Genomic DNA, 27,850 nt, shown 5'->3' on the forward strand with positions numbered 1-27,850 from the left:
ATTTTAAACAATTATTTAATGAATTCTTTTTAAAGTTAACTTACCGCCTCTTTGTTCTCATGCTGAGGAAGAATATTCCAATTGACTAAAATTTAAACCCTCTTTAGATGAAAAAGAACATATTTAATATGTTACACCAAATCTTTATCTACGCAAGTATCAGGTTTCATAACTCAACATACATCTCTGTAAATAAGTGTACCATTTAGCAAAGTACAAATTAATTGGTCTATTAAATCTTACACACTAAAACACCTTAATTGAAAGGGGGGTGGAGAGAGGTATTGATGCTTATTGCTTACCATGTAGCTTTTGTTTGGGATTATACATCTTCCACCAACGAAATATGAGAAACCCATCTTGAATTCTAAAAAGTTAAAAGAAATACAATAGTAAATGAGTGGACAAACAATTTTAAGGAACTTATTTTTCTAATAATATATATTATTTAAGCACTGCATAAAGTGAGATATTATGAAAGGACAGAGAGAAATAATTTTAGGCTACCAGTATTTTACAGATTGGATGACAGAATTTAACCACTAATGCAAAAGGGACACGACCAAAATTCAAAGATGTTTGTGTACATTGCAATAAATCCACATGTCAATTTAAAAAAAAATCATAAGTTTCCATTTTTTTATGCTCTCTTTCATTATTAAAATATATGACTTGAACACATATATGCCAAGGCGAGCAGCACATCACAGCTGAGTGAATCTGCTTTTATCAAAGATCTCACCTACGATTTAATGCTCATTACCACTGGAGAGTGGACCTTCACATCTTTCCTGTAATTTAGTACAACTGACCAATTATAGACATCAATATATTTCACATTTCTGCAGAATACGCAGGAAATAAATCACTTGTGTGACAGGTCATCTTTACACACCATTACACTAAAGACTGTAGACCAGCCTTTTTAGGAGGGTGGAGGATGAAGCATGCACAATTAGGCATGGGATAAAATATATTGCAAGGCGTTGTCAATCTATACACTGGTGGGATTACACCATGAACAACTCTGATATGCATGCAACCCAAAAGTGACTGAGAAACACTGTTTTGCGTGCATATATGTGGTATGTGTATATAACAAGCTCTGGGGGTCCCTGCCCAGGGCTGTTTCCTGCAGTACACCCAGAAAAGGCATTGTCCCCAGCCTGAAACCAAGGTCTGAAAGAAATTAATTTCAGATGTGAAATGTGGCAAAAAAAAGCAAGAACAACAACATAAATAAATAAATAAAAAACATACTAAACGTTTATAGACCACCTGCAAAAGAAGGCAGGAGAAGATATGTGAATTGCAACACAAAATGCTTCTCTGGATATAGCTGTAAAGAGAAATTAGTACTGGCATGAAAAATCATTTTGAAGGTAAAGGTTTAGATGAATATGTACTTATACATACAGTACTTACCTAGAAATTGTTTACTTGTTGCTTCAGAGTGAAACATACTGTGTGTGTGTGTTTGATTGTATGTAGATTTTTTTCTTAAATAAATAATATGCAACTACAACTGCAATACTTGTTTTGAGAGATTGTTTATATGCAAGAGACTACATGTTTTTAAACAAGGAAAAAACATGTCACAGTATAACTTTGAAATTGTACGGAATATGACACCTAAACTTGGTACAATGATATCTGACAGACCGAGGCAAAAAAAATTGATTCCAAGGTGTTGAATCATGAAATGTCTTGGTTATGTACTGGAAAACTCACCTTTTTGGGCAGCAATCCCAAAGTGCTGGAGTTTAAATAGGTGGGCAAATCTCTGAACCAACATTGTCAAAACACCCCTCCAGTACTAAATAAATAATAGCATGTTCTAAACTGTGGAACACATTTATAATTAAGTTTACCCCTTCTCTATAATTTTTTCACATGAATTATCATTTTTGTTATTGGACCTTTATTAAAAGGCAAAATCTGTAACAATTAACAGTCCCAGGTGTCAACAGAAAGGAAGTTAGTAAAGTAAGTAAATTAATAAATGTTTTTAATATTTTTGTTTTGCCTGTGTATGCTGTGAAGTAAAAACAAATATTTTATTCAGTTTAATTATAATAAGCATACATTTTAGGCAAGGATCACCTAACGTAGAAATGTAATACACTGTAAAAAATGTGTCTCCAAGACATGAGTTAAGAATGTTACAAATATTTCTCTCACTGGATAAATAACGCAATAAACGCAAAGTTTTTCTGCCTAATTCAAAGAGGATTCAACCTTAATTGCAAAACTAATCTTTCCCGTGTCAGTCATTTAAAAAAAAAAAAAAACACTTCTTGTAGTACTATAAAGATAAACAATATTCCAAAAAATTCAAACATTGAATATATGGGTGCTCGATCAGCATATCCAATAATGTTCTCTTTTTCCAAATAAAAACTATTATTATACAGATTCCTTTCTTAAGGATGAACAACTTTAATTAATATTAGTATTTTGGAAGAGAAGGTCTCAATCTGAATTTGACTAATGACTTTGCAGTGTACATGAGTCAAGTGGCATTTTTTACTGTAGTACAACTTGCAAAACATAATTAAAACAAAATACTACACAATGTGAGTTATTGATTGAACTACATTTTGTAGGCAGGCATTAATTTTAAAATATTCACATATAGACATACTTACCTGACAGACAAATCTTCATTGATTAAATAAATATCTCTGAACATAACTTTTCCAGATAAGACAGAAAAAGAAAATGAGCCTGTGGAAAGAAGACAAGTTTTAGTAACAAAAATATATGATGAAACAAAGAAAAGTTTTCTTCAGTAGTTATACATTTATATGGAAATGCTGATATGTTTCATTTTAGGCTAATAAACTTCAAAACTGAACTTAAAGTATGGATTTCATCAAATATCAAGCAAGTTAATCCTTGCCCAGAGAATAAAGCTACGAAGACTATGATCTTATCAGTTTTAAAATACTTTTCATGTAATATTGCATTTATAATAAGGTTGTCAAATTATACAAAAATTAATGTTTGAATATTCAAATTAAAAATAAGTAACGATTCCAATATAATCCAATGTAGGTTAAAAGTTCTATGTGCTACTACATGTATGTTTGTATAGAACATGCCTTAGCAGGCTTCGTAATGATTAATATTTTAATTTTTTCGCACATGGTGCACTGACACACCTCAAAAAAAAAAAAAAAAAAAGTGATTTTCTGTCCATGGAAAGTGATCTGCCCCTCCTCCAGCCTTCTGATCTGCCATGTGCCTTTCTGTTTCTTGGGTGCAAAAGACGGCCCATTTTATTTTATATGGGTCAAGGCACAGGGAGTCTATTTAATTTTCACAAACTACTAGGTGTTTTACTGTAATGGTTTTTACGTATTTCCCCTTCCTTATATTTTTTTATTTGACGAACAGTTTTATTAACAGCAATTTAACAATTCTGCTACAAAGTAAAAAAATAAAACACAGTGAAATTTTAAAACAAGTCAGAAGAAAGAAAGAAAAAAAAAACAGCTTGTGAGTAGCCCAACTTCATATATTTTAAGAGCAGGGTGAACAACATACAGAATTAAAATAAGCAGGATTCTTTTCGTCCTTTACAGGTGCAGCAAAAAATATAACACATGCAACCTAATACGTATTTTTCATTTCTATTCTGTTTTAAGAATTATACATCATGCAAGCAGCCTCCAAACAAAATGCATTGGTTAAGGTAGCTAGGAATGCTTTCCCAAAACTGAAAATGCTCAACTTTAAAGCTACTAAATTAATAAGGAAATCAATAAATATGGCAGATCTTTCACATTGTGTTTGATGGGAACAAAAACAAATTTTGCTCACAACATTGAATGCTAAACAGGTTTAAAATAAAACAGCAGTAAATCTGGCATCTCAAGTTCAACAGAGAAATGGAAAAGAATCAGGACAAAACATTAATTTGAGGGAGCTGGATAAGTTTTTGAAATCTGGAGTGAATCTCTACGCAACAATTCTTAAATCCATTGGCAACAGGAAATACACCTTTGCTTATTGTGATATTTTTATTGTTAAGTTTTGTTGAATTTAAAGAATACTAGGGGGCTTCAACCCCTGCTCGCTTCGCTCGCCAACCCCTGTTTGGTTAATCGGATATACAATTTTTATTTTTTTCTTTGGAATTGTTTCAATTTCATTATTTGCACTTTTACTTTAAATCTTCATGAAAAACAATATTTTTTGTAGACACATTGTGACTATGCAACATTTAACTGCCCGTGAGTGAATATTGTTTCTGTTTCTCTAATAAATAATGCGACTTTTTCTAATGTTTGTCCCTGTGATTTATTGATTGTCATAGCAAAAGCTATTCTCACAGTAAATTGTAAACATTTTAATACGAATGGCATATCACAATCTCCTTTGGTGTGTAATGTTATACACGGAATACATACATTGCTTTCTTTTTGCCTGTAAAATTTGCATTGCTTCTCCGTGATCATAAATATACACCTGACAGAATTGTGTATTCTTTAAAAATTCAAATTGTCGCTGCTTTAACTGTTGCGGGACCACAAATTCTCATAGCATCTATTATTGTGTAAATCCACATTTTGTGCATATGAATGATGCAAATGTGAAAAGACTCTACTCTTTGCCTTTTATTTCTGACTTCGATTTGTCCTGCTCTTATTTCAATTACACCTGGTTCTGATGGTTAATCACCTTTTGTTTTGCAGTAATGTGATCTTTTCTATCTTTTCTTTGATACTGTAGCGATTGACATGATAAAGTGTCACAAAAGCTTTACTTGAACAATCACTGACTTCGTAACCCCAAACACAACTTTCTAGCACCCTCTCCAATCCCTCATCCCCCGCGTCTCACCCCCTCTTAACACATCAATCAATACCCCGTTATCAGTCTTCCGTGCTGTACTCCGCCCTCCCTCAATCGGACCAAACAGTCAGTTAACACCAAAAAGGCCGCAACCTGGCTGGGACGCTGCAATACTTTCGAATTTTACTGGTTTTATAATCTCTTATCTGCCTTTTTATCTCTCCAACGCCTTTGGGTGTCTATTCTCCATATTGTTCTTATACACTTTATATGTGTTGAGAGCACAGGATGTGTGTGCACTACGTGCTTTTACACGACTGACTGTTAATTGATGCATGTGCTCTTGTATGATATCATTTGTGAGTAGGGTGTGTCTTGCAAGAATCTCATGTTCCACGTCCCTGTGGGACGGCCCTGGCACAGTCTCTTGGCACCAAGTCTCATGTTTACTGTCCACGCGAGAAGATCCTTGGCAAGTCTCTTTTGTCTCGCGGGTCTTTTAAATGTCTTTCGAGAAAATCGTGTATCGTCGCCTTGCTTTTGCATTCCAGGATTTCTTTTTATAATAGGAAAACTGTATCATATATATTGAAAACTAGCAAAATACCCGCGCTTTGCAGCGAAGAAGTAGTGTGTTAAAGAAGTTATAAAAAAGAAAAGAAAACATTTTAAACATAACGTTACAGGATTGTCAATGTAATTGTTTTGTGACTGTTATGAGTGTTGCTGTCATCAAGGATTTGATTATCATTTCCTTCAATCAGGTTCGTATTTGGGGGATGTGTTGTGTTCAAGTTATATTCCGTGTTTGTCAGTTCGTCTTGCTCTTTATCTGAGACATCACACACTGCATGCATGGGTTTACCTTTCCGAGTCCTGCAAACTTTAGCGAAGTGGTTCAATTTACCACATTTTTTTTACACTGTCTCCCTTTAGCTGGACAATGACTTATTCCACCGTGTGCTTTGTTTCCGCTGTACCTGCACTTATGTATATGCTTGTATGAGTGACACGCTTCATATTCCTTTGCTGCCTTCTCAATTGTGTAATGCGTTTTTTGTTCAGTGCTCTTTGGAGGTCTTGCTTTTTGTATGCGTACTGCGTTCACAGTCAGTTCACGTGAGCCGTGATCAAAAGTTTTGTTTATACCCTGCGTCTTGTCATTAAACTTGTATCTCGCGAATATTGTATTCGTCGTAGGCATGACAAACGCCAGCGGCAGCGTGTCAATGAACTTAATTTAAACTTAAGATTAACACCGTGCTTTGTTTCCGCAGTAGCTGCACTTATGAATATGCTTGTATGCGTCACTTGCTTCATATTCTTTTGCTGCCTTCTCAATTGTGTAATGCTGACGGATGGCCTTATATGGGCAGGCACTCAATTACGTGGGAGGCGTGATGATGAGGGAACGCAACTACTCCTCACACAGCGACCGAGCTGCAGGCTATGGACATATATATGGACGAAAGTAAGTTCCAGTTATGACCGTTACGCGTAGAATTTTGAAATGAAACCTGCCCAACTTTTGTAAGTAAGCTGTAAGGAATGAGCCTGCCAAATTTCAGCCTTCTACCTACACGGGAAGTTGGAGAATTAGTGATGATTGAGTCAGTCAGTCAGTGAGGGCTTTGCCTTTTATTAGTATAGATAATTAATGCAAATACACAATCTCCTTACAAAAAAATTAAAATGCATTAAATAATACTTAAAACCCCACCGGTACAAAGTTCAGAGCATTATGTAAACAAATAGCACTATTGTTAAGTCTCTTAGAATGTATTAAAGTAACAAATTAAAATTGGAAAAAAAAAAACATAATGAACTCTTGCCAAATTGTGGAGAAACTTTTGAATCATGTGTCAGAGGTGGCTGGGGTGGCGACCTGGCCGGGACGCCCAAGAGGAGGGCTCGCACTTTCCCCGGACCATCTGGGGGCGGCCGCCCTGGTTCCTTTGGGGGCCACGGGTACAGAGCTTTGAAGCTCCACCCTGTAGGGGCTCATGGTCACCGCCGGGGGTGCCCCCCATGCCTTTGGAGCCCTGGACCTCAGCACTTCCGTCACACCAGGAAGTGCCGGGAGGAAGAGGAGCAGGGACACCAGGAGTGCTTCAAAAGATACAGCCGGCACTTCCGCCACACGGGGGTGTGTCGGTGGGAGATTGCCGGGAAGCACCTGGAGCACATCTAGGTATGAATAAAAGGGGCCACCTCCCTTCATTCGAAGCGAGAGTCGGGAGCGGAGTGGACTGAGCTGGAAGTAAGGAGGCGGCCTGAAGGAAGTAAGGCATCGTGTGGCCAGGACGTTGGGGGTTTGTGGTGCACTTATGGACATTATATTATTGTAAATAAACTTGTGGTGGGAAAATGAACGTGTCTGCCTGTCTTTGTCTGGGCCAGCTTCCACAATGGCATCCCAGATGGGACTTCCCACCTGTTCCAAGGCGGAGGGTCCCGTTACAAAATAATTTTGTGGATGGCCCGGCGCAGCAGGTGCGCCCACACACGTGCCGCGAGTGCAGCGTGCCCACAACCCCGGGACAAGGAGTCGCCCAGCAGACCGCTGCCGGACCGCGGAGGAATGGTGCTCACCTGGTGTGGGAGATAGACAACGGCCAGGGCAAGAGAGCAGCGGGCTCCGACGAGCGTGCCGGCGCTGGAGGCGCCCACGACGGCATGTCACCCAGCAAAGCCATGCCAGGGATGTTTCCTCGTGCAGACGGGATCCGGGAGGCAAGTTCCCTGCTTGTTGGCAACCTGCCCTGCGGGGCCGAGTGTGTTCTTTGTTTACAGAGCAGGGGCTGCCCGGATCCACATCAGTGGCGGGAGCATGTCGGTTTGCGGGGCTCCGGCAGCAGCTACGAGAGCTGCGGAAAGGGAGCCACTGCCGCTCGTGAAAGCCCAAAAAGGCCACCGCACCAGGAAGAGGGGAGCCAAGATGGCCGCGGACCGGAAGTCCCACCTACTGACAGGCACGGGATTGGCCGGTGTGTCTTGTGTGCCCGCCAATAACTGTATAGAGGCGGGACCAAGGAATGCCCATCTCGTGCACTTATGGACATTATATTATTGTAAATAAACTTGTGGTGGGAAAATGAACGTGTCTGCCTGTTTATGTCTGGGCCAGCTTCCACACGATACACTATTTTTTTTCTGATTTTACAAAATAAAAGACATTGCTTTCCCACTGAACTTAGCAAGATAAATTAATATGCAAGCTAAGGCTTTCAATTTGTTTTGCCAAAAATTTAGATTTTAATATTAATAACAAAAATGAGTGTATATTCAGAAAAATTCTCTTGTAAGTTAAAAACTATGAACTGTGTATGATATTTACTATATTTTTTTACTATATTTAATACTTTAATTTTTTTCTTAAAGCATAGTTGTGAAGCTAGAAGAGCCTATATGACTTGTGTAGTGCTCCTTAAATGACACACATGTAACCTTCAGCTTTCAAACAAATGCCGCACTTGAAAACACAGCCTTTCATGAAGACAATGTTCACTGTGAGAACAAAGATATGAAATCAAAAGAGAAAGCAGAGTCAGATCTGCTGCCTTTCTCTCTGTAACAAATATAAGAAACCGATGCAAAAATTACTTCAGACTGCTCAAAAACACTGAATGTGGTTTTAAATCATTTTTTCTTTTCCCCAGCTATGCTGTTTTTTGTTCCTAGTGGCCCATCTCTCTTTTATGCAAATTAGATCATTGAATGCACTACATCTTGTATTGTAATTATTTTTAAGCATTTCCTTCTCCATCCATCCATCCAACTTCTTCCCCTTATCCAAGGTCGGGTCACGGGGGCAGCAGCTTGAGCAGAGAGGCCCAGACTTCCCTCTCCCTGGCCACTTCTTTTAGCTTTTCCGGGAGAATCCCAAGGTGTTCCGAGGCCAGCCAGGAGACACAGTCCCTCCAGAGTGTCCTGGGTCTTCCCCAGGGCCTCCTCCCGGTTGGACGTGCCCGGAACACCTCACCAGGGAGGTGTCCAGGAAGCATCCTGATTAGGTGCCCGAGCCACCTCAACTGACTCCTCTCAATGCAGAGGAGCAGTGGCTGTACTCTGAGCCCCTCCCGGATGACTGACTTTCTCACCCTATCTTTAAAGGAAAACCCAGACACCCTGCGGACGAAACTCATTTCAGCCGCTTGTATTTGCGATCTCGTTCTTTCGGTCACTACCCATAGCTCATGCCAACAGGTGAGGGGAGGAACGTAGATTGACTGGTAAATTGAGAGCTTTGCCTTACGGCTCAGCTCCTTTTTCACCATGACAGACCGATGCAGAGCCCGCATCACTGCGGATGCCGCACCAATCCGCCTGTCGATCTCACGATCCATTCTTCCCTCACTTGTCAACAAGACCCCGAGATACTTCAACTCCTCCACTTGGGGCAGGATCTCGCCTCCAACCCTGAGAGGGCACTCCACCCTTTTCCGGCTGAGGACCATGGTCTAGGATTTGGAGGTGCGGATTCCCATCCCAGCTGCTTCACACTCGGCTGCGAACCGATTCAGAAAGAGCTTAAGATCACAGCCTGATGAAGCAAACAGGACAACATCATCTAAAAAAAGCAGTGACCCAAACTGGAGTTCACCAAACCGGAACCCCTCAACACCCTGGCTGCGCCTAGAAAAGAAGTTATGAACAGAATCGGTAACAAAGGGCAGCCCTGGCGGAGTCCAACTGTCACTGGAAACGAGTTCGACATACTGCCGGCAATGCGGACCAAACTCTGACATTGGTTGTACAGGCCTTATCGGGGGTCCGGTACCCCATACTCCCGGAGCACCCCCCACAGGATTCCCAGAGCGACACGGTCGAACGCCTTTTCCAAGTCCACAAAACACATGTAGACTGGTTGGGCAAACTCCCATGCACCCTCCAGAACTCTGCTAAGGGTGTACTGTAGAGTTGGTCCACTGTTCCAAGACCAGGACGAAAACCACACTGTTCCTCCTGAATCCGAGGTTCAACTATCCGATGGACCCTCCTCTCCAGAACCCCTGAATAGACTTTTCCAAGGGAGGCTGAAAAGTGTGATCCCTCTGTAGTTGGAACACACCCTCCGGTCCCCCTTCGTAAAGAGGGGGACCACCACCCCGGTCTGCCAATCCAGAGGCACTGTTCTTGATGTCCATGCAATGCTGCAGAGACATGTCAACCAAGACAGTCCTACAACATCCACAGCCTTGAGGAACTCCGGGTGTATCTCATTCACCCCCGGGTCCCGCCACCAAGGAGTTTTTTGACCACCTCGGTGACCTCAGTCCCAGAAATGGGGGAGCCCACCTTCGAGTCCCCAGGTTCTGCTTCTTCATTGGAAGGCATGTTGGTGGGATTGAGGAGGTCTTCGAAGTACTCCCCCCACTGACCCACAACGTCCCGAGTCGAGGTCAGCAGCGCACCATCCCCACCATATACAGTGTTGACAGTGCACTGCTTCCCCCTCCTGAGATGCCGGACGGTGGACCAGAATCTCCTCGAAGCTGTCCGAAAGTCGTTCTCTATGGCCTCCCCAAACTCCTCCCATGCCCAAGTTTTTGCCTCAGCAACCACCGAAGCCGCATTCCGTTTGGCCTGTCGGTACCTATTAGCTGCCTCCACAGTCCCACAGGACAAAAGAGTCTGGTAGGACTCCTTCAGCTTGATGGCATCCCTTACCACCGGTGTCCACCAACGGGTTCGGGGACTGCCGCCACGACAGGCACCGACCACCTTATGGTCACAGCTCCGGTCAGCCACCTCAACAACAGAGGCACGGAACATGGCCCATTTGGACTCAATGTCACCCACCTCCCTCGGGACGTGGTCGAAGTTCGGCCGTAGGTGGGAGTTGAAGCTACTTCTGACAGGGGACTCCGCCAGACGCCTCCCAGTAGACCCTCACAATACGTTTGGGCCTACCGGGCCTAACCGGCATCCTCCCCCACCATCAAAGCCAACTCACCAACAGGTGGTGATCAGTTGACAGCTCCGCTCCGCTCTTCACCCGAGTGTCCAAAATATGTGGCCACAAGTCTGACAACACGACCACAAAGTCAATCATCGAACTGAGGCCTAGGGTGTCCTGGTGCCAAGTGCACATATGAACACCACTGTGCTTGAACATGGTGTTCGCTATGAACAATTTGTGACGAGCGCAGAAGTCCAATAACAAAACACCAGTCTGTTTCAGATCGGGGGGCCATTCCTCCCAATCACACCCTTCCAGGCCTCACTGTCATTGCCCACGTAAGCACTGAAGTCTCCCAGCAGTACGAGTACCCCTTCCAGGGAATCCAAAAAGGGTGGGTACTCCAAACTGCTGTTCGGCGCATACGCACAAACAACAAGGCGGAGGGAGGCTACCCTCTCATCTACCAGGGTAAACCGCAAAGTACAGGCTCCAAGTCAGGGGGGCAATAAGTATGCCCACACCCGCTCGACGCCTCTCACTGGGGGCAACTCCAGAATGGTAGAGAGTCCAGCCCCTCTCAAGGAGATTGGTTCCAGAGTCCAAGCTGTGAGTCGAGGTGAGCCCGACTATATCTAGACCTCGCGCACTAGCTCAGGCTCCTTCCCCTTCAGACAGGTGACATTACATGTCCCAAGAGCCAGCTTCTGTAGCTGAGGATCAGACCGCCAAGGTCCCCGCCTTTGGCCACTACCCAACTCACACTGCACCCGATCTCCTTGGCCCCGCCCATAGGTGGTGAGCTCATGGGAACGGGGGACCCAAGTTGCCTCTTCGGGTTGTGCCCAGCCAAGCCCCATGGATGCAGGCACGGCCAACAAGCGCTCGCCATCGAGCGCCAACTCCAGGCATGGCTCCAGAGGGAGGGCCCTGGAGATCCGCGTCCGGGCGAGGGAAAACGCAGTCAAAATTTTTTATTCATCATTGAAGGTCTACTGAACCATTCTTTGTCTCATCCCTCAACTAGGACCAGTTTGCTTTGGGTGGCCCTACCAGGGGCATAAAGCCTTGGACAACAGAGCTCGTATGATCTTTGGGACATGCAAACCCCTTCACCACGATAAGGTGGCGGTTCGAGGAGGGGCAATTCTTTCTCATTATTATTATTTAGCAGGCACTCTAATTCAAAGCAGCTTGCAAAAAACCTATAACAAAAAAAAATATTAAAATAAGATATACTTGGTTTTGGTGGATGACAGGTGGGCTGTGCAGCATCCAGCTTTGATACTTTGCAGCACAAGATGCCAATTCAGTGCTGCAGATGGTAGTAGTTGGTCAAGGAATAAATATAGGACTAAAGCAAACTGAGTCCCTATTTTTCCTCTTTTTTTTTCTCCTTTACAGTTGAAGCAAATATGTAACACACATGACCTAAATAATTTTTTGAGTTTTGCTCATTGTTTCAGAGATTGTGTGGCAAGTCAGCGGCCAACCAAAACTTTGTCAACACTGAAATGCTATTAAAGCTTTAAAAAAAATGAAAAAAGACAATCAGAAATATGGCAGTTAATTTTCATTTTCTGGGAAAAGGAAGTCAGCTTTTGCTTGATGCAATGGATTCTTCATAGTCCCAGCACAAATCAACAGTAAACCAGAGATCTGAAGTTAAACAGTTACTTTCAGGGTACTGAAGAATTGTTTAAAAATCTGTTAATTGCAACAGTTGCTAATCCAATAGCACAATCATGCAGTAAAAGAAAAAAAATATATATACTATGAAGGGTGGCACTGATGTTGCTGCCAACAAATTGCCACAAACTAGCAGTAAGTAAAAAAAATGGCACTGCACTTACAAAGTTGCAATCTTCGAAGCATTGACTGTACATTCCATGCAGCATTTTTCTGAAGTTGCACTTCACGCAGCTGGCATGCATTTTTTTTTTTCCCCCGATCAGTACAGGTGTTTCAACCTGTTTTCATTTTGTTTCAGCAAGAAGATAAAAAACATTGCAAATAGTAGAAATTTGTCATTATTACTACTACTACTGTTTCGAAGGGGCTTCAATATATTCTGACTCTTAGAGAGCTCTTTAAAAGTTTGTTTGCGTCTTACATACAGCCTATTTGACATACGGCCAAGCAGCCAATCCCAAATGGAGCCAATGATATATACACAGTGATTACTTTCACAATAAACCAGACACTGTCAGTTCAGTTATATCTTTTAACTCACTGTGTCATATTTAGTAAGTCTGTTAAACTGTGTTGTGATACAAACAAAAACACTTAAAACAGACAATAACACAATACTGTATTTCATAGTTGGTCAAATCTGTAAACTAATTTAAAGGATAACAAACTCAACACACTTACCTATATGGATATAGCCATTTTTATAAAATCTGTTTAAAATTAGTGTTAAGATCAGTCCAACATTCCTTGAATTATAATAAGTTAAATAAATTATCCATCCACAGGACAAAATGGTAGCTGTAGAAGGAAAACATAATTAGTATGTCAAGATACATAATAAATACTTGCATATATTGCCTAAATTTACATAATCAACTATCAATCATAACAAAAAATAATTCATATTCTTTACTCTGCAATAGGGATTCTCTGTTTAGTAACTCAAAACAAACAAATATTTATCAGATTAAATCCTCTAAAACACAGCCTAAAATGAATTATGCGACTTCATAAAGCTTGTATCTTTAGTCTACATAATGACAAATAAAAGAAAAAAAAAGTGAGGTTTATAACCCATATTTACAAAAATACTGTAACTATTTCAGTGAAGCCAAAATTCAGTATTTTTCTTTAAATGTTAAAAAAAAAAAATAATGTATACACTTTTGGTTAATTAGCACCAGATTTTTTATGACATTACACAGAAATTAAAATGTAATCCATTTACGGTATTTTAAATTGATAAATATAAATTACAGAAGAAGCTTTGTATACATAACAGAATTATTGGCAGGCATGAACAAAAAGTTTAAAATCTTAACATTTCCAAGGCACACTTGTTAACTCCATCATTTAGAGTTAAAACCACAGATCTGTCTATAACCTACTCTTTCTTTTTGAAACTCTGGAACGGAATTAACATCAGCATTTTGAAAAACGTGCAATTCAATTCTGGGTCAAGAAGAGCTTACACTCTAAAAAATGTTCACCATAATTAACTTTCTTCTTGTCCATTTCCAGACTAATCACTATTAATCATACAACTTGGCTTCAAATCCAAAACACCAGGACCACTGAGTGCTCATTTTTGTCTATCAGTGGACCTTCTGGTAAGAGTAAGTAAGTAACATCCATGTTTCTTATCAGGTTTTATTTTCATTCGTGACTACTGTACTGCTTTCAACACACAACACAGCTTACAAATAGTAGAGTATGTTTTGTCAACCTCGTATAGCCAAGTATGCTGCATGATTTTACCTATTCGTGCTATCTCCTTGTGCACCATTTTCTTTCATTATTTTCTGATAGATATGTTTGTAGCAGACAAAAATAACCGCTGTTCAAATAAAATAAGTGGTCAATTATCAAAAGCATTTTCAGCAACAGTAAATTGGCACATTAAATGGATACATACGGTTCACCTGGGAATGTAGGACATTGTAAGGACTTAATCACATGTCAAATACAATTATGCTCATTTTGTGTGCTGCAGATAAATGAAAAGCCAAGCAAGGAGCAAAATCAATTAACCTACCAACTTAAAATCTCCTCCTTTACAGAAGAGAAACATGACCAATATGACAAGAAGACATTCGGAGAAAAGTGTCTTTCGGTATCTAGTGTCAGCGTGTGTTATTCTGACAAACATCTGGCATTACTTTTGTGTCCTTTATTCAATCAATGAAAGAAATACACAGAGATGGACACAATGGATGGGGCATACATATAAGCAACAGCGAAATCACAAAGCAAGTAATTATAACAAGCCCTTGCAAAGGGTTGGTGGTAGGGGGAAAAAAAGTGAAGACAAATAAAAACAAATCAAACCCAAAGAAAACACTTGGACTAGTGATCTTCAGTGTCCGTCATCAGCAAAAGGACTGCTAAGATTTACTGGTGACTTTGCATTAAGAATCTTTGGGAGACTGCTACAAAGTATTGTAGCAACCATTCCAGATACATTTTGTTTAATGTATCTGTGATAAATTTCTACCATTGAATATGCTACTGTTGTGTATGAAAGGCATACTTACTAAAAGCTATGCTCCTTTCTGCTACAATATGCTACTCCTCAGCACCCTCGTCCCTATTTTTTACATTTTTACATACATTTTATGAATAGAACTGATATTTGATATATTAGTTTTCCACCCATAAACAGCACCAACAAATATATTTCTAAACACCCAAACTGGATTCACTCCAATTGAATAAATTAATGTTTTCTTTAATTTTTAATATAAAGCTTACCCTAGCAAAAAAAGGTGAGAGGCAAAAATCATGAGACAGTAGTCTTTCTTAAGGAACACATTCATTTCACAGGTATTTGGAATATGTAAACCATGGAAAGAACTCACACAGACTCCACAAAGAATACATTTTAACCCAGAATCCAACTGAGGTCCAAGTACAATTTTATGGAAATGTTTCCCATTGCTCACTATGCTGACTGACAGCAATTACAAAACTCATTCAACCTATTTTAGACCCATTCATCTTTTATCATTTTGATGTCAATCTCCTGCATTTCTTATGAAGCCATTACCAGGGTACCTAAATATCCCCAACAACAGAATAATTACAGAAAATTGTCCAATTGCTCCAATTAAAGTCTATGAAGTAGAGATGTCACAAAAAACATCCTCCATTTCTCATTCTCTCTCAATCTCTCCACCAAGGCAATGTAAATTTAAACAATGAGTATCATTAAACGATACACTTACAAAACTAACCTACAATACATTACTCTTTATTAAGATGGGTCAACTGACATAATCAGTGAAAATTAACAAACCTTACAAAACAACAAATGTTTGATGGTGCAAGAGTACCAAAGGTAAAATAATAATAATAATAAAACCAAAACTTACCAACCAGTAACCACACAAATTTGGAGTCATGCTTTTCAAGGAAGTCCTCGAGTTGTGTGAAACTGGGAAAAGAGCTGCCATTGTTTGTATCCATTTCTACACAGCAGTATTAGAGGCAAGAGCTACAGAGAAAATAAATAAAAATAAAGCCATATTTAATGCAACAATCTCAGTCTGATATTAGGATGTTTTGTAAAAACTGTAAAACAACTCCTGTACTACAAAGTATATAGGCTCTTCCTTTCGTTCCTACAGTGGTGCTTGAAAGTTTGTGAACCCTTTAAAATTTTCTGTATTTCTGCATAAATATGACCTAAAACATCATCAGATTTTTCACTCAAGTCCTAAAAGTAGATAAAGAGAAACCAGTTAAACAAATGAGACAAAATTATTATACTTGGTCATTTATTTATTGAGAAAAATGATTGAATATTACATATTTGTGAGTGGCAACAGCTTGTGAACCTTTGCTTTCAGTATTTGGTGTTAGCCCCCTTTGCTGCAATAACTGCAACTAAACGTATTTTGTTGTTGTTGTGTTTGTAATGTGTTGCAATGTGTTCCTAAAGACACATTATTTAGTCTGTGTATTCAGTATATGGTGTGACGGCAAATAAAGTTGACTTGACAGCACCAATGGGTCTTTAAATCCCCCAAATGACAGCCATTAATTAAACAGGGACTGTTATTGCAGAGCCCCACCTCTCTTTTTTATGTGAATTAGTGTTTCTCTTATACCACAAATTAAAGTATCAGGCTGACACTAGTATGTTAACACATGTCTCAAATCTGTCCCTTTTTTATGTCAAAGTAAAAAAGGGATGGTCTGCAGAATCCCACTGTGGCAGGATTTCTCTCAAAGATGACCCAAGGCATGGACATTGCAACAAAAGCAATGGTGCCAACTTAAAGTAAACTGTAATTGGAATCATTGAGATACACATTACAGAGGTTAGTTAGATCAGTTCAATCCATTCTTCCTGAATAATAAAAGATAAGCAAAGTCTGTGAACACTAGGTGCCCATAATGCTGTCTAATAAAATGAATTGGCACCACATTAGCATCTGTTGTTAGGATATAGCGGGTTGGATAATGGATTAATGGGTGGATGTTATAGCATTTGAGGTAGCAAAAGCAGGAAAAACCAAAAAGAAAAGCTGCTAACCGTCCCCTTAGCTTTATAGCAATGCATAGGACGCAAAGGCTTATCCATGAAATTGTGGATCTGCTGAAATTCTATACTCATCTTATTCTCCAGACTTATAGTAGCCATGTGTGACTACCAACAATCCCCAAATCTAAAAGACTGTATGTGTGTGATGCACCATGTGTCGCAGGCAGCTTCAGGTCCTCTACAGAAAATTGACTGCATAAGACATGACAAATGAAAAAAGTAAAACAAGAAAAATGTTTTTGCTTATGACAGAAATGTTGTTAACTTTGTAACAGGTGTATTACTGTTCACAGTAGTTATGCTAAGGAAAAAAAGTATTTGGTATTTGTGCTTTGTCTACTAATAAATAAAGCTCAAAAAGTTTTTGATTACCCTATAATACTGAGCACGTCCATTTTCATATACAATACACATATACTATGTTTTCAAGATTAAAAAGGAGGCAAAAAAATTCACCAATAAATCAAACAAATATAATTTTGCTTGAAATAAAAACATTATCCCTAAATGCTAAATTATATGCTAAAAAATACAAAAAAAAGATAATTAAACTGTGGTAAACGTTACATCTCTGAATTAGTTTAATATCTGGAAATATTCAAAGTATTATAATAATACATTAAATGAAACAGCAAACTAAGTTCTAATGATTATCTAAATTTCATTTGACATGCAAGGTATATGGCAATATGTGGCTTCATATTATGTTGTAAAGTGTTTGTACAGCTAAATTAGCTTATTAAATTCACAAACCTAACAAGTAATGTTAATAAAAATACCAGTATGAGATTGTTCAGCAATTTCTATGGAGCACAGTGAGCCATATGCTAGCTAATTAAAAGTGACTTAACTCAAAAGCCCTAACATGGAATATTTCCAGATTTTTATTGAACCCTTTAAGAATAAAGAAGGTGGAGTCCTGTTCATAAAGCTGTTCCCTAGGTTGTGAGAAGAAGAGAACTATAGGGTTCTGGATAATTTTAATTAACAGTAGTTACAAATGCGAATTTCAGTTATTACCAGTTAAGAACAAAAAAGCAATTCACCACGGTGTAATGAAAGTAGTTATACTTCTCAAACTACAAATAATAAATTACAGCATGAATGAACATTACCAAAATGTGAAATTTACTGATCCCCATGGACTTGAAACATTAAAGTTCATATACTCCATTCTGATGACTACTATAAATGAACAGATTAAAATATGAATATGTTTTCTTTAAAAAGAATAGCCACTTGAACAATAAGCAATCAAAATAACTTAAGTTATGCTATTATCATTAGGAGCTTGTAATTCTGGGATTTCTTCAATAATAAACTGAGTGGCATGAGAAGGGTGACTTAGATAGTACTGTAATTGTTCCCAGATTTTGCAGTACTGTATCACCTTATCAAAATATTACACCTTGTACTTATCACATTAATAAATTAAATTAAATCACCAAAAAACTCATTTTACAATTAAATTCTAAAATGGATTCTACCACCAATACCACTTCATTCCTTCCTATCTATACTAATAAAAGGCAAAGCCCTCACTGACTGACTGACTGACTGACTGACTCACTCACTCATCACTAATTCTCCAACTTCCTGTGTAGGCAGAAGGCTGAAATTTGGCAAGCTTATTCCTTACAGCTTACTTACAAAAGTTAAGCTCATTTTGAAATTCTACACGTAACGGTCATAACGGTCGACAACGTCCGCCATGTTGAACTTTCTTATTTATGGCCCCATCTTCACGAAATTTGGTAGGCGGCTTCCCTGCACTAACCGAAACCAATGTATGTACTTATTTCGGTGGTATGATGCCACTGTCGGCCGCCATATTAAACTTTCTAACAGTCTTTGTTACTTATGGGCCCATCTTCAAGAAATTTGGTACGCGGGTTCCCAACACTAATCCTACTTAAGTACATATATACGTCCATAGCCTGCAGCTCTGTCACCGTGTGAGGTGGCGTTGGGTCCCCCATCCCAACGCCTCCCACGTTGTTGGCTGCCTGCCTATATAAGGCCGTCCGTCGCTCCAGTCTCTACATTCCCTTCCTTCCTTCGCCACGGGATTCAAGTCTCCTTGCTATAACTACAGCCTTTTTATTTAATCCACTTTTCACTTCTCTGCTGTTTTATTGTTCGTTTATTACGATTATAGTTATTGTGTAGGTATTTTAGACTTGCTTTACATTTTACATTTACCCATTTCCTTTATCGTTCCAACCGTACCCCCATAACATGTCTATCGAAGTGATCACCATTGATCAAAGAACTGTCACTTACCGAGTGGTTTCCATGCCTGGAGATGGCACCTGCCTTTTCCATTCTCTTTGTTACATATTGCACGGCCATATCAGGCTCACTCTTGATATCCGGAGGAACTTTGTGTCTTAGGTATTGAATGACTGGGACAGGTTCAAGGTGTGAACTGATGACGGTACAGGAGATAATTATACTACACAGGAGCACTATAACAGTAAAATGCTTAAGCCCTTCAACTATGGTTCTGCATGTGAGTTGATGGCTGCCGCTAAATTCTTCGGTTGTCACTTTCAAGTGTACCGAAATGGCCAAATATTTTACACCTTTCGACAACTGCCAATGCCTCTTAAACATCTTAGATTCACAGGTTATGATTTCAGTAGTGGACACTTTGATGTTTATGACTGTTTAAACTCTCAAAAGCTGGATGTGAAGTTATCGATGAAACCGGTTGTGTGCTTACAACGCTTGACAGATGCCGAATGTCATTTCAACACAAGTCCTGCAAATACTGTCGTAATTGAAACAAACCATGAAACTCAAACCGATTATGACAGCAGCAATCCAAGCTGTGAGATTTGAAACAAGATTACTGTTCACATGCCCAACTGTACGTTGCATGCTCAAGAGTAAGCTCAGCGCACAGCTTGCTCATATTACAACTAGAGGGCCGAACTCACAATGTGGTATACAAAGAGATCCTTAACAAATAATTATTGGCATATTTTCCCTCAGTTTCAAAAGGTTTAATTTTTTTCTTAATAAAAATTTTAATGCAGTACTTCACCGCTGCAAAGCGCAGGTATTTTGCTAGTGTATAAATAAATAAATAAATAAATAAATAAATAAATAAATAAATAAATGAATGAATGAATGAATGAATGAATGAATGAATGAATGAATGACATATAAAGTAGTTTTTATTCCTTAGCTTTCAACCCCTGCCAGGGAACTTAACCAGAGGATAATGCTTCGACTTACAAGAATCAAGGCAATATTTATCAAAAAAATTACGTGGTTGAGGTGGCCAAGTCAGTGTGATCAGAAATGGGGGGGTATTAGTTGTAAAGTTTTATTTATTATGAACATGTTCTTCTTAAGTTTGCATATGCTGGATTTATGTCCAGGTGTCTGTTGATGGCGTTCTCATTTGATAGCCAAGATTCAGCCAGCTCTCTGGCACTTTTAGTATTGGCTTTAAATTTTACTTGTACATTGTCCCAGTTAAATACATGTCCTGTTGATTTAGTGTGCGTATAGATCAATGATCGCGAGTCCTTTCTTCTGATGGCGTTGCGATGTTCCTGTATACGTGTAGCAATTCTTATTGAGGTTTGTCCCATGTATACCACTGAGCAAGAACTGCATGGAATGCTATAAACTGCGTTTCGTGTTTCTGCTGTCGATTTCTTGTTTTTAGCATTTAAGAGGACCGTGCGCAGATTGTTTGTGGGTTTGTGTGTGCTATTCTGACCCTTCACCTAGCCAGGATTCGTGCTGCACCTTCAGACACTTTGTGGTGATAAGTGAGTGACTGCCAGGTGGGATGGGGGTTCTGATTCAAGTCGATTGTTTGCCGAGTTTTTTGGCGTCTTCTGTGTAGGCTTCGATTAATGAATGTTTTTGGAGTATCCGTTTAAAGTGAAAAGACAGAAGAGATAGCACCTTTCATTCATTTTTGTCTCCTTCGTATTACAATGAGTGTGGACTCTTCTGAATATGGTTTTAACACAGCTCCGTTTGTGAGATACCGGGTGGTTGCTGGCGAAGTGTAATATCTTGTCTGCGTAGCATTCTTTACGGTAAACACTTGTTGTCAGGGTGGCATCATTATTTCTTTGAATGTAGATGTCCAGGAAGCTGATGCGTCAGTTTATTTCTTTTTTCATGGTGAATTGGATTGCAGGGAATATTGTGTTGATGTGGTTGTAGAATTCATTCAGCTGATCATTTTTTAGTATGACAAATGTGTCATCTATGTAGCATATCCAAATTCTGGGTGTAAACTGGAATAAAGCCACGTTTTCAAATCGCTGCATTACCAGTTCCGCTAGAAGTCCTGATAACGGCGATCCCATTGGCATGCCTTCTTTTTGAATGTAGTATTTGCCATTGAAATGAAAGGGAGTTTTATCAGGTGCATTATGTCTTTAGTGGACAGTTTGGTTCTTGTTTCTATGGTGGGGTCACTTCCTAGTCTCATCAATAGCGTTTCTGTGGCCAGATGAATCGGAATCATGGTATATAGCGTCACAATGTCAAACGAGACCATGGCCTTGTCCTCGGCGATGGATACATCTTTCAAGCGTTGTAATGCCAACTCATCGCTGTTCACTGAATATTCCGAGTCAGAAGTTAAATGCTTGAGTAACTGAAAAAGTCTTTGTAACAAGTTGTAAGATGGTCTGCCTATTAGGCGGACTACTGGTCTGAATTTCAGTGGCGTTTTATGTATTTTTGGGAGTCCATAAAACTCAGGGCAGTTAGCATCGTTGGATTTCATTTTATAATAATTCTGTGCATCCAGGTGGTTGTTATTATTTCGGTGTTTGGTCAGGGTAGTGTTTATTCTATTAAGCGTGGCTTTCGTTGGGTCAGAATTCAGCTGTTGATAAGTGTTGGTGTCAGAAAGCATTTCTTCCATAGCTGTGGTGTATTGTTCCTTGTCTAATACGACAGTTGTGCCTCCTTTGTCGGCTGGCGTGATAATGATGTGGTTGTCATTCCGTAGCAATCGCAAAGCTTTTTGTTCATTTGTCGAAATACGAGTGGTTGGTTGTCCTGTGTGTAACTGGCTGGCAATATTGCACCTTATTTCTTGTGTGTTTTCTGTCTGTTTTTTTTTCGGTTAATAAGATGTGTTCCAAGGAACCTAGGAAGTTCATGTCTGATGTGCCTTTGTAGTTGAATTTCAATCCTCTGGTGAGAATATTGTGTTCTGTGGTGGAGAGCTGTCTTTTGGATACGTTGTATACTCCAATTGGGGTTTGTTAGTATGTTGATTTCCAGTGAGTTTATTCCATTTTTTTCTTGGGTGTATGTCATTTGGAAATACGGTTTTTGGAAGCTGTATCCTGGATCTGTTTTGTCCATTCCTCTGTAATGGTTTGTCCGCATGTTGTGAGGAGATTAGAATGTTGCTTCGTAGTTTCAGATCTGTAAAAGCTGTGTTGTTGGTGTGTTTCTGAAATAAGTTCATATAAAACTAATTTTGTAAATTGTTGCATGATGGTTGACATCTTCGGCGTGTTCATTGGTAGTTTGAATCGTAAAAATTTCAGATTTACATCATGCATGATGCAACAATGGAGGAAGAAGAGTTTTTCGTGGCTGTGTGCTTCACAGATTGCCGAAGTTTCCCATCGTCTAATACATTGGAGGGCTTCTTGCCCGAAGGTTGTACGAATGGAAGAGAAGGTCTGTGATATGGTTTGCATATTTGCAGCTGGAGATCCACAAAGGAAGAAAATGAATCATGTATCATGAAGTAGTTTTTATTCCTGAGCTTTCAATCCCTGCCAGGGGTCTTCATCAGAAGATAATGCTTAGACTTACAAGAATCAAAGGCAATATATATCAAAAAATTACATAGGGGTTAGGTGGCTAAGTCAGTGTGATCAGGAAGAGGGGGGGTATTGGTTGTAAAGTTTTACTTATTATGAACATGTTCTTCTTAAGTTTGCATATGCTAGATTTATGTCGAAGTGTCTGTTGATGGCATTCTCATTTGATATATACACACACTGTATTTTTTTTTTTTTTAAACATTTTTAATTGTTCATTGGCCCCAAAAATAATCCTTGCTTTTATTCAAATAACAAGGTTCATAAATTGGTGAAAGTCTACACTAACACTTTCACTTTTCACTTTCACAAATAAACCCAAACTTGTGTGCGTCTGTGTGTATTATACTGTATATACTGCTCAAAAAACTTAAACACTCTGAAAACACATCAGATCTTAATGGCAAAAAAAAAATCATGCTGGATATCTATACTGATATGGACTGTGTAATGTGTTAGGAACAAAAGGATGCCACATTGTTTGATGAAAATGAAAATTACCAACCTAAAGAGGACTAAATTTAATGACACCCTACAAATCAAAGTGAAAAAATGATGAGGCAGGCTAGTCTATTTTGCAATTTCATTGCAGCAACTCAAAATCGTACTCAGTAGTTTGTATGGCCCCAACGTGCTTGTATGCATGCATGACAACGTCTGGGCGTGCTCCTAATGAGACGACAGATGGTATCCTGGAGGATCTCCTCTAAGATCTGGACCAAGTCATCACTGAGCTTCTAGACAGTCTGACAGACTGAGGTGCAACCTGGCAGCGTCTGATGGACCGAAACATAATGTCCCAGAGGTGTTCTATTGGGTTTTAGTCAGGCGAACGTGGGGGCCAGTCAATGGTATCAATTCCTTCATCCTGCAGAACTGCCTGCAGACTCTCGCCACATAAGGCCAGGCATTGTCATGCACCAGGAGGAACCCAGGACCCACTGTACCAGCATAGGGTTTGACAATGGGTCCAAGGATTTCATCCCAATACCTAATGGCAGTCAAGGTGTCATTGTCTAGCCTGTAGAGGTCTGTGTGTCCCTCCATGGATATGCCTCCCCAGACCCTCACAGACCCAAACCACAAAACCAGTCATGCAGAACGATGTTACAGGCAGCATAATGTTCTCCAAGACTTCTCCAGACGCTTTCACGTCTGTCACATGGGCTCAGGGTGAACATGCTCTCATTTGTGAAAAGCATAGGGTGCCAGTGGTGGACCTGCCAATTCAGGTATTCTATGGCAGCTGCCAATCGAACTCCACGGTGCTGGGCAGTGAGCACAAGGCCCACTAGAAGACGTTGGGCCCTCAGGCCACCCTCATGAAGGCGGTTTCTGGTTGTTTGGTTGGAGACATTCACACCAGTGGCCTTCTGGAGGTCATTTTGTATGGCTCTAACAGTGCTTATACTGCTCCTCCTTGTCCAAAGGAGCAGATACCAGTTCTGCTGATGGGTTAAGGACCTTCTACGGCCCTGTCCAGCTCTCCTACAGTAACTGCCTATCTCCTGGAATCTCCTCCATGAGACTGTGCAGGGAGACAAAGCAAACTTTCTGGCAATGACACGTATTGATGTGCCATCCTGGAGAAGCTGGACTACCTGTGCTACCTGTGTAGGGTCCAGGTATCGTCTCATGCAACCAATAGTGACACTGACTGTAGCCAAATGCAAAACTAGTGGGGAAAAAAAAAAAAAGGAGAAAAGGAATGAAAAATGTCAGTGGCTTCCACCTGTTAAACCATTCCTGTTTTGGGGGTTGTCTCATTGTTGCCCCTGTATTGCACCTGTTAATTTCATTAACACCAAAAGCAGCTGAAACCGATTGAAACTTAACTGACCATATCAATATCCCAGAAGTTTCACTGACATGATACTATACTCTGATTAAAAAGTGTTCCTTTCATTTTTTTTGAGCAGTATATATTAAATATACACATGCATGCATACAAAAAAGTCTCCATACAATGCATCAACAGACATCCGCATATCATCTCAAGTATAAATATAAACAAGTTATATCAAAATATGCTATAGTATAAACAATTTTAAGTGAAAGTAATTTCAATGCAATTTTAAGCTTTTAACAAAAATAGCCTGTGTTGATGCATTTTCAGGTTAGGTAATATATTGATGTTGTTCCAATTTAAATGAAATTATGCAAGATGACATCAAAAAAAGCAATCATACACAATTACATAGAATGAAACATAACCAAAAAAGTCTATTTTTGAAGTCTTAATATCTAAAGGGAAAAAAAATGAACATTTGAAAACTCCGTAATTTAATAAACCACCAAGAAAAGTAACATTGCAAAAATGCACGCTATGAATCAATCGCTGTAAACAGAAGTGAAGTGGAGGTTAAAATCCAATAGAAAAAAGTCTTCATTAACACTAGAATTACCAGAGCCTACGAAAAAACTTGTAAATCCGTCCCACCTTAAATCGCTTCTTAAAACACATTGTTAAAACAGAAACGTTTTTTATATTCTAGTAGTAGATGACAAAATGTAGGCATAAACTATATAATGTATGAAGCCTGAAGTCCAAATATCAAAAGAAATATTTTCATAGAAGGTACAAATCTAACACAACAATTGCGCTTTTATTCAAAAATATAACTGCAGAAACAAAAAGCCGCCTTAACATGCGACATTGACACTTGTTTATTATGACTGCCTCCGTGGTGCAATAGACTCAGCTGCCGACTGGGAATCAAAAGGTCGCGAGTTCGATCCTGCACCTCTCCGTTTTGAGAAGTAAACTGCTCTTAGTCTTACTATTTTAGAATAAAAACATACATTTGATTTCAGTCTGTAACAGCCGGTGTAATTTATGATACTTGTAAAGGTTAGCTTTGTTTTTTTTTTGTCAGTTTTTTTTTAATCTCGGCCGCGTTCACGAGCCCAAATACACCCCACCCCCACATCTGATACTGCTGTTTTCACAAAGACGCGCTGTAACAGAGGTAAACTCAGCTCCCTTCTACATCGGAGCAAGAATGCACATACCATTGCTTGCATACTAAAGTGTCAGCAGGCACTTTTCGTGGCATTACACACAGTTTTGTGCCTGCCCTCTGCACACTACTTGTGACTTTAGGCTTTAGGAAGTAAGTAAATAAATAAAGGTTAATCGTGTCATAAAATGAAATTTTCAAAACGTCATATATATTTGTCTCTTTCTTTTTTTAAAATGTGCGTTGATCACCGCCAGCATGTTGTAGCATACAGCATCTGGCTAACTGCATGTTCTTGCGTGCACTGAATAACAGACAAATATACAGTCGGACTGAAAGAATCAGACTGAAAAAAAGCAAACATTTAGAAATGCCATACTTTTACAGCTGATCGGACGCTGTCGGTTTTCAAATAATATTGCATTTGTGTGATGATGTTTTCACATATATTGTCTCTTTCTTTCAGGTGTGTAATAGAAACCACAGCATAGAGAGAAATGCAATATTATTTGAAAACGAACAGCGTTATTTATTTGGCACGGACATGCTCAAAAATACATGTGTAATGCCACAAAAAGTGCATGCAGACATGTCCGTGCCAAATAAATAACATTCGACGTTTTGAAGAAATCATTTTATGACACGATTTACCTTTATTTATTTACTTACTTCCTAAAGCCTAGAGTCACAAGTAAGTAGTGTGCAGAGGGCATGCTCAAAACTGTGTGTAATGCCACGAAAAGTGCCTACTGACACTTTAGTATGCAAGCAATGGTATGTGCATTCTTGCTCTGATGTAGAAGGGAGCTGAGTTTACCTCTGTTACAGCGCATCTATGTGAAAACAGCAGTATCAGACGCGGGGGTGGGGTATGTTTGGGCTCGTGAACGTGGCTGAGATAATAAAACTGACTAAAAAAAAAAAAAACAAAGCTAACCTTTACAAGTATCATAAATTACACCGGCTGTTACAGACTGAAATCAAATGTATGTTTTTATTCTAAAATAGTAAGACTAAGAGCAGTTTACTTCTCAAAATGGAGTGGTGCAGGATCGAACTCGTGACCTCTTGATTCCGAAGCGGGAAGTGATTCTATTGAACTACGGAGGAAGTTACAATAAACTGCTGTCAATGTCGCATGTTAAGGCGGCTTTTTGTTTCTGCAGTTATATTTTTGAATAAAAGCGCAATTGTTGTGTTAGATTTGTACCTTCTGTGAAAATATTTCTTTTGATATTTGGACTTCAGGCTTCATACATTATATAGTTTATGCCTACATTTTGTCATCTACTACTAGAATATAAAAAACGTTTCTGTTTTAACAATGTGTTTACACAGATTATTGTAGAAACGGAACAGACATGAAATGCGTGTGTTCCAAACAATGATCTGTTATTTCTACTCTAAAACCACTTCACTCCCAGAAAATCAATCAAGGCATGAGCTAGGAGAAGTTTGTGCACATTCTAAGTCGGTGAGGGGATGGAATAGCCAGCTGTTTTGCAGCCCGATTTTTATCAGCACATTTAGATGACAAAAGACGCTGGTAAAGAGCTGTGAACGATTTTAAGAAGCGATTTAAGGTGGGACAGATTTACGAGTTGTTTTGTAGGCTGTGGTAATTCAGTGTTAATCAAGCTGCATGTTGCTCTTTTTGTAATTCCTATTTTTTATGTGGAAAGGTCTGTTTTCAATTAGAGTACCCGATATTTAACTTAGCTGTTAATGAAATAGAATGGAGTATAATTCTCTGTTTCCAAGGATTTGTAGAATAAGAAAAGCACATCTCTGTGCATTTGTAAAATATAATAGCTTGCTATATATTAAAGATTAAAAGACAACAGTTCAGACCGGTTTACTTTTGCATGCTGTACTTAAAAACTGAGAACAAAAGACAATCAACTCTTTTAAACAGTTAATAATATTACAAAATGTGCTGTTCAGGTTCTGGCTAGCTCCATTTTTTCAAATTATGACCAATCTGGAGTTAAAATGTTCTTTCTGATTTCAAACATGTTTGTTCCTAAAGTTTTAAAGTCTACCATGACTGGACTGCATGAAGCAGCCTTGTATAAGTCACCAACCAGTCATTCATAAAGCATGCTCAGGCACATTTTCACACTCA

General features: G+C 39.3%; 1 protein-coding gene across 9 annotated transcripts in view; it reads right to left on the reverse strand.

The window, feature by feature from the left end:
* Positions 1-27,850, reverse strand: part of kiaa1109 (KIAA1109 ortholog) — a 388,609-nt gene that overhangs the window by 334,034 nt on the left and 26,725 nt on the right. For all 9 annotated transcript variants that reach the window (XM_039751238.1, XM_039751239.1, XM_039751244.1 and 6 more), the window contains exons 3-6: positions 15,766-15,887; positions 13,076-13,192; positions 2,649-2,727; positions 303-367 (exon numbers count right to left, since the gene is read on the reverse strand). In XM_039751238.1, coding sequence (XP_039607172.1) covers positions 303-367; positions 2,649-2,727; positions 13,076-13,192; positions 15,766-15,859 — 355 coding nt within the window. In that variant the 5' untranslated portion in view covers positions 15,860-15,887. The remainder of the gene's footprint in view (positions 1-302; positions 368-2,648; positions 2,728-13,075; positions 13,193-15,765; positions 15,888-27,850) is intronic.

Source organism: Polypterus senegalus, chromosome 4 (genome assembly GCF_016835505.1).
Source record: "Polypterus senegalus isolate Bchr_013 chromosome 4, ASM1683550v1, whole genome shotgun sequence".
Classification (NCBI taxonomy): Eukaryota; Metazoa; Chordata; class Cladistia; order Polypteriformes; family Polypteridae; genus Polypterus; species Polypterus senegalus.